The sequence below is a fragment of the Gobio gobio genome (assembly GCF_949357685.1).
Source record: "Gobio gobio genome assembly, chromosome: 22".
In the NCBI taxonomy this organism is placed as follows: domain Eukaryota; kingdom Metazoa; phylum Chordata; class Actinopteri; order Cypriniformes; family Gobionidae; genus Gobio; species Gobio gobio.
The window spans coordinates 47,130,893-47,148,392 of NC_137118.1; the positions used below are offsets into that span (position 1 = coordinate 47,130,893).

A 17,500-nucleotide genomic window follows, 5' to 3' on the forward strand; every position below is an offset into this window, starting at 1 on the left:
TGTGTGTCTGGGGTGTGTTACTGTATCTGGGTGTGTGTCTGGGGTGTGTTACTGTATCTGGGTGTGTGTCTGGGGTGTGTTACTGTATCTGGGTGTGTGTCTGGGGTGTGTTACTGTATCTGGGTGTGTGTCTGGGGTGTGTTACTGTATCTGGGAGTGTGTCTGGGGTGTGTTACTGTATCTGGGTGTGTGTCTGGGGTGTGTTACTGTATCTGGGTGTGTGTCTGGGGTGTGTTACTGTATCTGGGTGTGTGTCTGGGGTGTGTTACTGTATCTGGGTGTGTGTCTGGGGTGTGTTACTGTATCTGGGTGTGTTTCTGGGGTGTGTTACTGTATCTGGGTGTGTGTCTGGGGTGTGTTACTGTATCTGGGTGTGTGTCTGGGGTGTGTTACTGTATCTGGGTGTGTGTCTGGGGTGTGTTACTGTATCTGGGAGTGTGTCTGGGGTGTGTTACTGTATCTGGGTGTGTGTCTGGGGTGTGTTACTGTATCTGGGTGTGTGTCTGGGGTGTGTTACTGTATCTGGGTGTGTGTCTGGGGTGTGTTACTGTATCTGGGAGTGTGTCTGGGGTGTGTTACTGTATCTGGGTGTGTGTCTGGGGTGTGTTACTGTATCTGGGTGTGTGTCTGGGGTGTGTTACTGTATCTGGGTGTGTGTCTGGGGTGTGTTACTGTATCTGGGTGTGTGTCTGGGGTGTGTTACTGTATCTGGGAGTGTGTCTGGGGTGTGTTACTGTATCTGGGTGTGTGTCTGGGGTGTGTTACTGTATCTGGGAGTGTGTCTGGGGTGTGTTACTGTATCTGGGTGTGTGTCTGGGGTGTGTTACTGTATCTGGGAGTGTGTCTGGGGTGTGTTACTGTATCTGGGAGTGTGTCTGGGGTGTGTTACTGTATCTGGGAGTGTGTCTGGGGTGTGTTACTGTATCTGGGAGTGTGTCTGGGGTGTGTTACTGTATCTGGGAGTGTGTCTGGGGTGTGTTACTGTATCTGGGAGTGTGTCTGGGGTGTGTTACTGTATCTGGGAGTGTGTCTGGGGTGTGTTATTGTATCTGGGTGTGTGTCTGGGGTGTGTTACTGTATCTGGGTGTGTGTCTGGGGTGTGTTACTGTATCTGGGTGTGTGTCTGGGGTCTGTTACTGTATCTGGGTGTGTGTCTGGGGTGTGTTACTGTATCTGGGTGTGTGTCTTGTATTCTGCCCTTGGATATGAACTATTTAGGTGTGTGTGACACCTGCAGTTTTTTATAAACACGAGCGCTGTGATTGGTGAGATTATAGATGCCTGCTTTTGCTAGAAACACTAAATGCGGAAAATGACCACAAGAATGTAAATGCAAGGAACCATCAGAACGTGTGTTGTTAGTGTGTTGCTAGTGTGTGTTGTTAGTGTGTGTTGTTAGTGTGTGTTGTTAGTGTGTGTTGTTAGTGTGTGTTGTTAGTGTGTGTTGTTAGTGTGTGTTGCTAGTGTGTGTTGTTAGTGTGTGTTGTTAGTGTGTGTTGTTAGTGTGTGTTGTTAGTGTGTGTTGTTAGTGTGTGTTGTTAGTGTGTGTGGACTCACAGGCGATCCGGACGTGGGCCTTGCGGCTCTTGGTGGTTCCCGCTGAGCTCCAGGCCACACACTGACACCAGAAATCCTCCAGACCGAACAACTCCTCCACCTGCTGACGGGTGATCTCAATACTGGCCTCCCGGACCACCAGACCTGCAGACGGAGAGAGAGAGAGAGAGAGAGAGAGAGAGAGAGAGAGAGAGAGAGAGAGAGAGAGAGAGAGAGAGAGAGAGAGAGTCACTGGCAAGAACAAGAGTTTCAGAAGCAGAGCTAATGTGCCACTATTAGATCAATAATCAAACTGAGGCGGAGCTTTAGAGAGCACACATCTGCTCCCAACATCCCATAATCGTGATCAAATCACAGCAACACACGACTCTTTAGCTCATATTTATCACTGAAAATATTGAAAAATAATAGTCAAAATTATTATAAAAGAAGAAGCTAGTGCAGGACTCTTTAGCTGATAAAAATCATTACATAAATAAAAATAATTATAATTATAAAATTATAGATTATAAAATTATTATATTTATTATTATTTATATTTATATTATTTTATAATTATATATTATTATAAAAAAGATTACAAACTAATATATATATTTCTTTATCATTTTAAAAATCATTATTATTATTAATATTATTATAATAAAAGAATAATCTAGTCCAGGACTCTTTAGCTGATAAAAATCCTTAAAATAATTTATATTACACACACATACACACACACACAAACACATATATATATATATATCGCGCGAATCGCTCAAGTTGAAAAATATGAACTTTGGCGGATATTTCGCGCCGCGTTAACCAATCAGGAGCTTGCTTCTAGTAGTGACAACAATGAGGAGAAAATCTGTATATTAATATCTGGTTTAGCCAATATGATTATCACTGTGATAACATTAAATGACATGAAACACAACCCAGTCTCTTTTTGTTAAATGCAAGTTTATGTATGATCAAGTATAAGTAATGTATAATAAGCTATACATGAAATAAAGCAAGCAATGCAGTCAAACATTCAAAGTCAGAGCTAGTAGGCTAACGTTACAACTGCAACGTACAGTTATAGCCTAAAAATATAAAGTAATGAAACTTCTCTTTGCCTTCAGCCTAAACTATTTGCCAGGGAACAAATTATAGATCCATGAGAGCAAAGATCGGCCGTTACAAGACGAATTATAGCTGGAGACGCCACAGAGACATCAGAGCAGCGGCAGAAGAACTGGCTGAGGAAAGGCTGATCTCACCGGGTTAATGAGCGCCGCTGATCCACTGGAGCTCACACACACACACACACACACACACACCAGATCACATGTTCAAATAGGCACTCTTTATATAAATAAACCACACATTTGAGCTTTAAACTACTACATTATCGACTGAAAAAGTCTTAAAACTACATTTTGTCACACATTAACAGTAGATTTTAACAAAAAAAAAGACGTGTAAACACAGCCCATGTCAGCCATTTCTCAACGAGACGAGCCGCTGGCAGAAGCCCCGCCCATGAGGAGAATCACGTCTGTTGTGCAGTGAATGTCATGCGCGATTGAAGCGAGTAAACTCAAAATGTTCAAGCGTCCACCTTCGCGCGATTAGCGCAAATTATTTGCGCGAATCACGTCCGGTGTGAACGCCACATTAGGTACTAATATGCACCTTTTAGGAGTAAAACAGGTACAAATGTGTCCTCTTAAGGGTACTGCCCCAGCGTCAAGCTGTTAAACCCCTAAAGGTACAATCTTGACACCCTTTATCTCTGTGTGAACCCTGGAGTGGACCCACCCTCATTTATTTGCTTCTGACGCCCATGCTTCACATTTGATTGGTGCCTTCACAGACCGTGTGACGGAGGTCAGCCAGTAGATGTGTGAGTAAACCTCACTCTGATCTCGAGATGCTCTAGTGACTGACACTCGGGGTTGCAGCCTTTAGCCTCAGTGCTAGAGCACTGCAAAACATGCTTTTCTTACTTAGTATTTTTGTCTTGTTTTCAGTCCAAATATCAGAAAAATCTTAAGTAAGAAAAATAATCTTGTTTTCTGTTTGAATTAAGATTAATTTTCTTACCCCATTGGCAGATTATTGTGCTTATTTTAAGCAAAAAATCCCTTAATTTTGAGTTTATTTCCCCCCAAAACAAGGCAAAAACTTTTGCTTGTCTAGTAAATGCTTCTTAATGTAAGATTTTTCTGATATTTGGACTGAAAACAAGACAAAAATACTAAGTAAGAAAAGCATTTTTATAGTGAGCGTCAGACTCTCATGCAGGCGGACCCGGGTTCGAGTCCCGCTTGGAGCGGGCGGGTCGAACAGGAGGAGTTACACACACACACACACACACGAGAGGACAGTGCGTGATTTACTGACTGCATATGAATGTGACCGTGCTCACACACACACACACACACACACACACACACACACACACACAGGCCGTGAGTGTTGGCCGTGGATCGCCTGCCAAGATGATTGAGCTGTTTGAGTGTTTGAGCTGCATTTGGACCATCATGGCAGCCGAATCCTGTTTGCTAAACTCTGATTATTGTTCATCTGGCCGCTGGACGCCCAATAGAGGAGCTTCAGCCGGAGATTCCACATTACAACCCATGTCTTCCTCCTCCATGTCTTCATCCTCCGTGTCTTCCTCCTCCATGTCTTCCTCCTCCATGTCTTCCTCCTCCGTGTCTTCCTCCTCCGTGTCTTCCTCCTCCGTGTCTTCCTCCTCCATGTCTTCCTCCTCCGTGTCTTCCTCCTCCGTGTCTTCCTCCTCCATGTCTTCCTCCTCCGTGTCTTCATCCTCCATGTCTTCCTCCTCCGTGTCTTCCTCCTCCGTGTCTTCATCCTCCATGTCTTCCTCCTCCATGTCTTCCTCCTCCGTGTCTTCCTCCTCCATGTCTTCCTCCTCCATGTCTTCCTCCTCCATGTCTTCCTCCTCCGTGTCTTCCTCCTCCATGTCTTCCTCCTCCATGTCTTCCTCCTCCATGTCTTCCTCCTCCATGTCTTCCTCCTCCATGTCTTCCTCCTCCGTGTCTTCCTCCTCCATGTCTTCCTCCTCCATGTCTTCCTCCTCCATGTCTTCCTCCTCCATGTCTTCCTCCTCCGTGTCTTCCTCCTCCGTGTCTTCATCCTCCATGTCTTCCTCCTCCGTGTCTTCCTCCTCCGTGTCTTCATCCTCCATGTCTTCCTCCTCCATGTCTTCCTCCTCCATGTCTTCCTCCTCCATGTCTTCCACCTCCATGTCTTCATCCTCCGTGTCTTCCTCCTCCGTGTCTTCCTCCTCCATGTCTTCCTCCTCCATGTCTTCCTCCTCCATGTCTTCCTCCTCCATGTCTTCCTCCTCCATGTGTTCCTCCTCCATGTCTTCCTCCTCCATGTCTTCCTCCTCCATGTCTTCCTCCTCCGTGTCTTCCTCCTCCATGTCTTCCTCCTCCATGTCTTCCACCTCCATGTCTTCCTCCTCCATGTCTTCCTCCTCCATGTCTTCCTCCTCCGTGTCTTCCTCCTCCATGTCTTCCTCCTCCATGTCTTCCTCCTCCATGTCTTCCTCCTCCATGTCTTCCTCCTCCATGTCTTCCTCCTCCATGTCTTCCTCCTCCATGTCTTCCTCCTCCATGTCTTCCTCCTCCATGTCTTCCTCCTCCGTGTCTTCCTCCTCCGTGTCTTCCTCCTCCATGTCTTCCTCCTCCATGTCTTCCTCCTCCATGTCTTCCTCCTCCATGTCTTCCTCCTCCATGTGTTCCTCCTCCATGTCTTCCTCCTCCATGTCTTCCTCCTCCATGTCTTCCTCCTCCGTGTCTTCCTCCTCCATGTCTTCCTCCTCCATGTCTTCCACCTCCATGTCTTCATCCTCCGTGTCTTCCTCCTCCGTGTCTTCCTCCTCCATGTCTTCCTCCTCCATGTCTTCCTCCTCCATGTCTTCCTCCTCCATGTCTTCCTCCTCCATGTGTTCCTCCTCCATGTCTTCCTCCTCCATGTCTTCCTCCTCCATGTCTTCCTCCTCCATGTCTTCCTCCTCCATGTCTTCCTCCTCCATGTCTTCCTCCTCCATGTCTTCCTCCTCCGTGTCTTCCTCCTCCATGTCTTCATCCTCCATGTCTTCCTCCTCCATGTCTTCCTCCTCCATGTCTTCCTCCTCCGTGTCTTCCTCCTCCATGTCTTCCTCCTCCATGTCTTCCTCCTACATGTCTTCATCCTCCATGTCTTCCTCCTCCATGTCTTCCTCCTCCATGTCTTCCTCCTCCATGTCTTCCTCCTCCGTGTCTTCCTCCTCCATGTCTTCCTCCTACATGTCTTCATCCTCCATGTCTTCCTCCTCCATGTCTTCCTCCTCCATGTCTTCATCCTCGTCATTATCACAGGGACACAGAGATGCTTCGCTGAAGGAGTCAGAAACATCAGAAACATGGACGAGTGTGTAAGAGGAGACGTCGACGCAGCTGTCACACACACACACGCTGGAATGGCTCCTCGCGGTGCGCTGAACTGGTCAGAGCGTGTGTGTGTGTGTGTGTGTGTGAGCCGGAGCCCAACCGGCCCCAGAGGTGGTTTTCGGGCACAGGTTCTGATTGGGTTGCACCGCCAGCGGCAGAAGCCTGAGCCATAAAGCCACAGTAATCCTTATGCAAATGAGCTGCTCTTCTCCTCTACACACTAATGCTAATGCTAATGCTAATGCTGTTCCTTCATCTGCAGACACTCAACATCACACACGCAACACGCTAACGTCATGCTATATGATTAGGGGTTACTTTAATCAATAGGATTTCATAATGAAATATGCATGTATATGAAACAAATGATAAATGAATAATAAAATCACTACTCTAATTGATTTCAGCATTTTTTATATTTTCCCTTTCACTCAATCACTTTTAAAAGAACAAATTAAAACAAAAAGTTTTAATTAAAACAAACAGATCATAATTATAAAAATAACAAACATAAATTGTTATTAAAACATTAAAAAACGTTAATTATAATTACTTTAATTATACCTAATTTAAATAATTATAAATATGTATTAAAATAATTATTACGATAAATAACTGAATTTAATTATATTCTATTAAATGTAATATATATACAAATTAAGTTCATAAAACAGAATAGATCGTAATTATAAAAAATAACAAATATTGATTATTATTAAAACAATAAAAAACACATTTTATTTTCATTATAATAACTTTAATAATAAATAATTATAAAATAATTATTATAAAAGAATATATATAATATATAAAGAAAACTCCAAATAAAAAATATATTACAATAAATATAAACTATAACTAAATGTAATTATATTAAATTGTAATATATATGCAAATAAGTTAATAAAAACAGAATAGATCATAATTATAAAAACAACAAAAATATATATTATTATTAAAACATTAAAAATATTATTTTTTTATTATAATTACTTAAATTATAATTAATTAAAAATGTTTAAATTAATTGTACAACAATTAGAAATATATATTAAACATAATTATAAAATATGTACTATAAAAAGTATAAATATATATTATAAAGATATTTTTTTTTAAATTATAATAAATATAACTATAACTACATTTATTTATATTATATTATATTAAATGTAATATATATATATATATATATATATATATATATATATATATATATATATATATATATATATATATATATATATATATATATATATATATATATATATATATACATACATACAAATTAATTTAATAAAAACAGAATAGATCATTATTATAAAAATACCAAATATAAATTATTAAAAGTACTCGGAAGTTATACACACACACACACACACACACACACACACACACACACACACACACACACACACACACACACACACACACACACACACACACACACACACACACACACACACACACACACACACACACACACACACACACACACACACACACCAGTGTTAATTTTGACAGCTAATTTTGAATTAGTTTTAGTCCTAGTCTTTTGACTAAAATGCCATTTAGTTTTACTCATATTTTAGTCGCATGAATTGTTTTTAGTTTTAGTCTGTTTTTAGTCTCCTAAAATCTAATGAGTTTAGTTCAATTGTAATACATTAAGCATTTAAGCTTTACATATCCGACTGACACTTGAACTGACATTTTGTTTTTGACTTTAAAAATACACGAAAGAGCTCAATTCACTTTTTTAAAAACATCTATTTGGTTTTTATAACTTTGTATTTCTGCTTTAGTTAGTAGGCCATATCAGGTTAAGCTAAAGCTTCAAATAAGTTTGTTTATTTATTTATTTAAATTCAAGAAGGTTTTTGAATGATTTTTGTTAACTATTATACTTTACTGAATATGTGTCAAATACTGGTCTTTCCTCCTGACTATGAATTAAATGGGAATGAAATTAAATACAGTTTATTGTGTAAGCAAAAACGAATATATAATGCGTGACTTTTAATGATAAACAAGCTGGAAATACACCAGGACTCTTATTTTGAAATGTCTGCGTCTCTATTGCAGTTGCAGGAGCTCATTCAAGTTCAGATGAGGAGATAAATATGCGTTATTAACCGTCTAAAACATATTACTATATAAACATGGTAAAGTAAACACTGTCATTATTCATCAGCATTAGTTCATAATCAATAGCGTGTCATAAATGTGTGTTATTGAACAAAGTATCAAAGCCAATCTTTGACATGTCCAAGACTGTGATAAAAGGTAAAAAAAAACAGTCCACAATCACATTTTATATTGAAAATAAGTCATTTTGTGTGTGTTTTTTCCCCAAAATCAGTGACATCATTTATGAATTTGGCAATTAAAGAGTTTAAACATTTAGAAGTTTTGATCAGGACTGAGGTTGATTAATAGATTTATGCAAAAAAAAGATTTATCTGATACATTTTTACAGCAGTTTAATTTACATAACGAAAGGGTAGTGAATTTGATCAACGCGCAGGGGTTAAATTAAACCTTTTTATTTGCACACTCACTCTAAATACAGTTCACGTGTCTATTTTTAGTCACAAATGTGTCGACCCCTGATATTTAAGCCTTATATTTGGAGAAACCGCTGTATTTAAGTGAGATTGACGCTGAGATTGGAGCATATTTACTCGTGGCATAATTAAACACGGCGGCTGAAAAACACACACGGATCGGAGGAAACAAATCGCCTGCCGTCCATCTTGCTTCCACCCGTGTCATTCCTAAGTGCAATAGCTCACGCCAAACGAACGGCCGGAATTAAAACTGGCCCACACCCATCGAAATAATTCAGACGCTATAAATAGATGCGATCCTGAAAAGCCCATCAGTAATGTGAGTTCAGAGGCGTGGATGAGTGTTTAAGAGGCCGGATCAATAGGAGAACACTTGAGGAGGTGTTTCTCCTCAAAGCGACTCCATTGCCTTCCAGAGGAATCCATTCTCAGCGAGCTAATGATCTGCTGAGGCTTTCTTTCTTTATTTTGGGGACAGCAGGCTGGAGCCGAGTGGCTGGCACAGATAACTACACATCTCTGCTTGAGCCCGGCATAAAATGTCTGTTAATCTGCCTCTCTGACCAAACACACAGCGCAAAGCAGAGCGAGAGAGACCGATAACAAGAGAGAAGAGAGAGAGAGAGAGAGAGAGAGAGACTGTGACCATCAGATCAAGTTTCCGTCAGCTCAAATAGCTATTGACCAGCCCAACCAGCCTCTATCTGAAGCTCTTTTCTGTCAATCAGGGAAATTAGAGAGCAGAGACAGCGCTGAGAGAACCACACACACTCTTTCTGAGAGCAGAGACAGCGCTGAGAGAACCACACACACTCTTTCTGAGAGCAGAGACAGCACTGAGAGAACCACACACACTCTTTCTGAGAGCAGAGACAGCGCTGAGAGAACCACACACACTCTTTCTGAGAGCAGAGACAGCGCTGAGAGAACCACACACACTCTTTCTGAGAGCAGAGACAGCGCTGAGAGAACCACACACACTCTTTCTGAGAGCAGAGACAGCGCTGAGAGAACCACACACACTCTTTCTGAGAGCAGAGACAGCGCTGAGAGAACCACACACACTCTCTCTGAGAGCAGAGACAGCGCTGAGAGAACCACACACACTCTTTCTGAGATCAGAGACAGCGCTGAGAGAACCACACACACTCTTTCTGAGAGCAGAGACAGCGCTGAGAGAACCACACACACTCTTTCTGAGAGCAGAGACAGCGCTGAGAGAACCACACACACTCTTTCTGAGATCAGAGACAGCGCTGAGAGAACCACACACACTCTTTCTGAGAGCACAGACAGCGCTGAGAGAACCACACACACTCTCTCTGAGAGCAGAGACAGCGCTGAGAGAACCACACACACTCTCTCTGAGAGCAGAGACAGCGCTGAGAGAACCACACACACTCTTTCTGAGAGCAGAGACAGCGCTGAGAGAACCACACACACTCTTTCTGAGAGCAGAGACAGCGCTGAGAGAACCACACACACTCTTTCTGAGAGCAGAGACAGCGCTGAGAGAACCACACACACTCTTTCTGAGAGCAGAGACAGCGCTGAGAGAACAACACACACTCTTTCTGAGAGCAGAGACAGCGCTGAGAGAACCACACACACTCTCTCTGAGAGCAGAGACAGCGCTGAGAGAACCACACACACTCTTTCTGAGAGCAGAGACAGCGCTGAGAGAACCACACACACACTCTTTCTGAGAGCAGAGACAGCGCTGAGAGAACCACACACACTCTTTCTGAGAGCAGAGACAGCGCTGAGAGAACCACACACACTCTTTCTGAGAGCAGAGACAGCGCTGAGAGAACCACACACACTCTTTCTGAGAGCAGAAACAGCGCTGAGAGAACAACACACACTCTTTCTGAGAGCAGAGACAGCGCTGAGAGAACCACACACACTCTTTCTGAGAGCAGAGACAGCGCTGAGAGAACCACACACACTCTTTCTGAGAGCAGAGACAGCGCTGAGAGAACCACACACACTCTTTCTGAGAGCAGAAACAGCGCTGAGAGAACCACACACACTCTTTCTGAGAGCAGAGACAGCGCTGAGAGAACCACACACACTCTTTCTGAGAGCAGAGACAGCGCTGAGAGAACCACACACACTCTTTCTGAGAGCAGAGACAGCGCTGAGAGAACCACACACACTCTTTCTGAGAGCAGAAACAGCGCTGAGAGAACAACACACACTCTTTCTGAGAGCAGAGACAGCGCTGAGAGAACCACACACACTCTTTCTGAGAGCAGAAACAGCGCTGAGAGAACCACACACACTCTTTCTGAGAGCAGAGACAGCGCTGAGAGAACCACACACACTCTTTCTGAGAGCAGAGACAGCGCTGAGAGAACCACACACACTCTTTCTGAGAGCAGAGACAGCGCTGAGAGAACCACACACACTCTTTCTGAGAGCAGAAACAGCGCTGAGAGAACAACACACACTCTTTCTGAGAGCAGAGACAGCGCTGAGAGAACCACACACACTCTTTCTGAGAGCAGAGACAGCGCTGAGAGAACCACACACACTCTTTCTGAGAGCAGAGACAGCGCTGAGAGAACCACACACACTCTTTCTGAGAGCAGAAACAGCGCTGAGAGAACAACACACACTCTTTCTGAGAGCAGAAACAGCGCTGAGAGAACCACACACACTCTTTCTGAGAGCAGAGACAGCGCTGAGAGAACCACACACACTCTTTCTGAGAGCAGAGACAGCGCTGAGAGAACCACACACACTCTTTCTGAGAGCAGAGACAGCGCTGAGAGAACCACACACACTCTTTCTGAGAGCAGAAACAGCGCTGAGAGAACCACACACACTCTTTCTGAGAGCAGAGACAGCGCTGAGAGAACCACACACACTCTTTCTGAGAGCAGAGACAGCGCTGAGAGAACCACACACACTCTTTCTGAGAGCAGAGACAGCACTGAGAGAACCACACACACTCTTTCTGAGAGCAGAGACAGCGCTGAGAGAACCACACACACTCTTTCTGAGAGCAGAGACAGCGCTGAGAGAACCACACACACTCTCTCTGAGAGCAGAGACAGCGCTGAGAGAACCACACACACTCTCTCTGAGATCAGAGACAGCGCTGAGAGAACCACACACACTCTTTCTGAGAGCAGAGACAGCGCTGAGAGAACCACACACACTCTTTCTGAGAGCAGAGACAGCGCTGAGAGAACCACACACACTCTTTCTGAGAGCAGAGACAGCGCTGAGAGAACCACACACACTCTTTCTGAGAGCAGAGACAGCGCTGAGAGAACCACACACACTCTTTCTGAGAGCAGAGACAGCGCTGAGAGAACCACACACACTCTTTCTGAGAGCAGAGACAGCGCTGGGAGAACCACACACACTCTTTCTGAGAGCAGAGACAGCGCTGAGAGAACCACACACACTCTTTCTGAGAGCAGAGACAGCGCTGAGAGAACCACACACACTCTTTCTGAGAGCACAGACAGCGCTGAGAGAACCACACACACTCTTTCTGAGAGCACAGACAGCGCTGAGAGAACCACACACACTCTTTCTGAGAGCAGAGACAGCGCTGAGAGAACCACACACACTCTTTCTGAGAGCAGAGACAGCGCTGAGAGAACCACACACACTCTTTCTGAGAGCAGAGACAGCGCTGAGAGAACCACACACACTCTTTCTGAGAGCAGAGACAGCGCTGAGAGAACCACACACACTCTTTCTGAGAGCAGAAACAGCGCTGAGAGAACCACACACACTCTTTCTGAGAGCAGAGACAGCGCTGGGAGAACCACACACACACTTTCTGAGAGCAGAGACAGCGCTGAGAGAACCACACACACTCTTTCTGAGAGCAGAGACAGCGCTGAGAGAACCACACACACTCTTTCTGAGAGCAGAGACAGCGCTGGGAGAACCACACACACACTTTCTGAGAGCAGAGACAGCGCTGAGAGAACCACACACACTCTTTCTGCAGCGGAACGACTACCACAGCTGTGAAAGTGTGCACTAATGGCACTGAAGGGTTTGTTTATACAGTAATAATTAACTGCAAGTCGTTTTTTTGATCAAATGATGTCAAATAGAAGTAAATAAATTATTTTAATAATAAATAAAATTATCATAAACAATAAAATTATTAGTAACTTTATAAAAAAATATATTTTTATGGCTGTCAAGTGATTTATTACACGATGTAATCACACATTAAATTCAGCTGACCCCAAACGATCATTTAAAGTCATTATTGTGTTAAATGAGAAGCATCAAATGGACAAAACAAAAACAGAATATTTGATTTGATTCAACCGAATGTATTAATTTTTTAGGCTTCAGGGGTCATGAGGGTGAGGAAATTATTTCTGGGTGAACTTTTAATGGAATTTTTATAAATATGAAAATGTATTGTTTTTTTATCAAAAATAATACTCTAAATAAGAAACTAAAACTGGAGGGATGGATGGACTGCTTGAAGGAAGGATGGACAGATGGATGGATGGATGGATAAATGGATAGATGGATGGATGGATGGACTGCTTGAAGGAGGGATGGATGGAAGGATAGATAGACTGCTTGAAGGAAGGATGGATTGATAGATGGATGATGGACTGCTCAAAGGAAGGATGGATGGATGGATGGATGGACTGCTTGAAGGAAGGATGGACAGATGGATGGATGGATGGATGGATGGATGGATGGATGGATGGATAAATGGATAGATGATGGATGGATGGACTGCTTGAAGGAAGGATGGACAGATGGATGGATAAATGGATAGATGGATGGATGGATGGACTGCTTGAAGGAGGGATGGATGGAAGGATAGATAGACTGCTTGAAGGAAGGATGGATAGATGGATGGAAGAATGAATAGACTACTCGATGGATGGATGGATGGTTGATGGATGGATGGAAAGATAGATAGACTGCTTGAAGGAAGGATGGATGGAAGGATAGATAGACTGCTTGAAGGAAGGATGGATGGATAGATGGATGGATGATAGACTACTCGATGGATGGATGGAAAGATAGATAGACTGCTTGAAGGAAGGATGGATGGAAGGATAGATAGACTGCTTGAAGGAAGGATGGATGGATAGATGGATGGATGATAGACTACTCGATGGATGGATGGATGGTTGATGGATGGATGGAAAGATAGATAGACTGCTTGAAGGAAGGATGGATGGAAGGATAGATAGACTGCTTGAAGGAAGGAAGGATGGATAGATGGATGGAATTATGAATAGACTACTCAATGGATGGATGGAAGGATAGATAGATTGCTTGAAGGAAGGATTGATGATGGAAGGATAGATGGATGGATAGATGGACTGCTTTAAGGAAGGATGGATAGATGGATGGATGGACTGCTTGAAGGAAGGATGGATAGATGGATGGACTGCTTGAAGGAAGGATGGATAGATGGATGGATGGATGGATGGATGGATGGATGGATGGATGGATGGATGGATGGACTGCTTGAAAGAAGGATGGACAGATGGATGATGGATGGATAAATGGATAGATGGATGGATGGATTGATGGACTGCTTGAAGGAGGGATGGATGGAAGGATAGACAGACTGCTTGAAGGAAGGATGGATTGATAGATGGATGATGGACTGCTCAAAGGAAGGATGGATGGAAGGATAGATGGACTGCTTGAAGGAAGGAAGGATGGATAGATGGATGGATGGATGGATGGATGGATAGATGGACTACTTGAAGGAAGGATGGATAGATGGATAGATGGACTGCTCGATGGATGGATGCCTGGATAGATAGATTGCTTGAAGGAAGGATGGATAGGTGGATGGAAGAATGAATAGACTACTCGATGGATGGATGGTTAATGGATGGATGGAAGGATAGATAGATTGCTTGAAGGAAGGATGGATAGATGGATGGATGGATAGATAGACTGTTTGAGGGAAGGATGGATGGAACAAACGACAGACAGATATGCTTCGCTATCCAGTGAGAGAGAGAATAGAGGTGTAGAGATCAGCTCTGGCTCAGTGTGAACCTCGTCACTGTCGCCGCTCAGAAAACTGTGGACAGGACGAATGAAAATCAGTTTGCCTGAGCTAAAGCTAAACCCAATACACAGATGAAGATTTTATTTCCATTCAAATGAATTTGCATGTCTGTAAGATGTTATTGTGTGTGTGTGTGTGTGTGTGTGTGTGTGTGTGTGTGTGTGTGTGTGTGTGTGTGTGTGTGTGTGTGTGTGTCATCACAATGGTCAGTGTGTCTGAGAGAATCAAACACCCCGAGGGCTCTGGAGCCATTACAGACGACACGGCTGCTTTGATTGGCTGCATTCAGCCGCCAAAAAAGGGAAATTGAGTTGTCGCCGCTAGCGCACAGGTAGCAATCACACTCTCTGGATATTAAATCCCCACAGACACACACACCAGCATCGTCCAGATCATTCCCAGCATCCCAGATCATTCCCAGCATCCCAGCGATCCTCAAACAGAGCAGCGGCTGCTTCCACATCTCAGAGCGGCTGAACTCCTACACTTTATGGAGTGACGAGAATAGTTTTTGTGCGCAAAAAAACCCTAAATAACGACTTATATAGTGATGACGATTTCAAAACACGGCCTCATGAAGCTTCGAAGCTTTATGAATCAGTGAGTAAATTCAGCGGTTCAGAGCGTTATGAATCAGTGAGTCGATTCAGCGGTTCAGAGCGTTATGAATCAGTGAGTAAATTCAGCGGTTCAGAGCGTTATGAATCAGTGAGTCGATTCAGCGGTTCAGAGCGTTATGAATCAGTGAGTAAATTCAGCGGTTCAGAGCGTTATGAATCAGTGAGTCGATTCAGCGGTTCAGAGCGTTATGAATCAGTGAGTAAATTCAGCGGTTCAGAGCGTTATGAATCAGTGAGTCGATTCAGCGGTTCAGAGAGTTATGAATCAGTGAGTCGATTCAGCGGTTCAGAGCGTTATGAATCAGTGAGTCGATTCAGCGGTTTGGATCGCCAAATTTCAGCAGTTTGGCGGTTTGACACGCGTTCCGAATCATGATTTGACTCACTGATTCATAACGCTCTGAACCGCTGAATCGACTCACTGATTCATAACGCTCTGAACCGCTGAATCGACTCACTGATTCATAACGCTCTGAACCGCTGAATCGACTCACTGATTCATAACGCTTCGAAGCTTGATGAGGCCGTGTTTTGAAATCGTCATCACTATATAAGTCGTTATTTAGGGTGGTTTTGCGCACAAAAACTATTCTCGCTGATTCATAAAGTTATTGTAGAGCCACTGTAGTGAGATGGACTTTGTAACTTTAGTCTTTAGTGTCTTTTAAGGGTCTTGAGAGTGTAAAGTGCATTGAGCCAATGGAGGCCTTTCAGAGCATCAGATTTACACTAAAATATCTTCATTTGTGTCTGAAGATGAACGGAGGTCTGACGGGTGTCCAACCACATGAGGGTCAGTCATTAATGACAGAATTTACATTTTTGGGTGAACTAACCCTTTAAAGGTCACATGGCATGATCTTTTTTTATTATTTTGTAATGTTTCCTGAGGTGTACTTATATTGTTAGTATGGTTCTTACATCATAAAATGTCATAATTTAGAAATAAAAGACATTTTTTCTATACCTCTGGCTTGAATGCTCTGTTTGAAGGGGCGTGTCTGCTGTGAGACTTCAGTGGAACGCCCACTGCTGTGATTGGCTGACATCTTTGCATTTGAAATGAGTGTTAGATTATGTGGCGGAGGGGGCGTGGTTTAGCGCAAAGATTGCTGAGAGAGATATACTGTGCGGAGTCGTTGTGAGTGCGAGTTTATTTTGTTTGCAAATCGTTTAGACTGAGGGCATAAGAGAAGTTTCATTACTTTTTTATTTTTAGGCTATTTAACTTTACGTTAGCGTTGTAGCCGACTAGCACTGACTTTGAATGTTTGACTGAATTGTTTGCTTTATTTCATGTATAGCTTATTATACCTTTTACTTATACTTTTGTATTATTGATCAAACATAAACTTGCATTTAACAAAAAGAGACTGGGTTGTGTTTCATGTCATTTAATGTTATCACAGTGATAATCATATTGGCTAAACCAGATATTAATATACAGATTTTCTCCTCATTGTTGTCACTACTAGAGCAAGCTCCTGATTGGTTATCGCGGCGCGAAATATCCGTCAAAGTTCAGATTTTCACGCGTCAAACACTCAATTCGTGCCACGTCATTGGCAAATTAATTCTAAATCGCGTCTTTGCATTGACATCGCGCGAAACGCTTCATTCGCGTCTGGAACGCACCATTAGTGAGCACTTCTCCTTTGCCGAGATGATCCATCCAGCTCACATTATCAGTGCATTATTGCACAGGTGTGCTTTAGGCTGGGCCACACCTGTGAGGTGGATGGAAAAAGTGCTCACTAACACAGATTTCGACACATTTGTGAACAATATTTGAGAGGAATAGGCCTTTTGTGTACATCAAAAAGTCTTAGATATCTGAAAAATGGGGGCAAAAACAAAACTTTTGCATTTATTATTTTGTTCAGTGTATATACAATACATATATACTATTTTTCCCTGTGAACGTACAGTAGCTGTTTCGATTGAAACAGAGTTCTAGAGGTTCCAGACTCTCTGAATGTCATCATCACAGGAAACAGCGGCGCTAAAGTAAAGAGCAAAGCATGATAAAACGAGCCCAGAGACGCTGAACTCCACAGAGCGAGAGCAAAGCTGGCGCGCAGAGATTTACAGGCAGAAACACAAACCAGACGGTTGAAAGCCGCCTCCTGAAGCGCTTCGTAACCGCACACGTCTCATGTTCAAGATCTTCCTGCCTCGCGTCCCACGAGTGATTGTTACCCAGGGTTTGTGTGAAAGAAGTGTGTCAGACACAAGATCTCGGCATCAAAACCTGGAGTCCTAATGATGTCCGTG

The 17,500-nt window shown here is 43.2% G+C and overlaps 1 protein-coding gene across 1 annotated transcript in view; it reads right to left on the reverse strand.

The window, feature by feature from the left end:
- Positions 1-17,500, reverse strand: part of unc5cb (unc-5 netrin receptor Cb) — a 337,306-nt gene that overhangs the window by 157,928 nt on the left and 161,878 nt on the right. Inside the window, exon 3 of the mRNA XM_079803827.1 lies at positions 1,558-1,701. Within this exon, the coding sequence (XP_079659953.1) occupies positions 1,558-1,701 (144 nt within the window). The remainder of the gene's footprint in view (positions 1-1,557; positions 1,702-17,500) is intronic.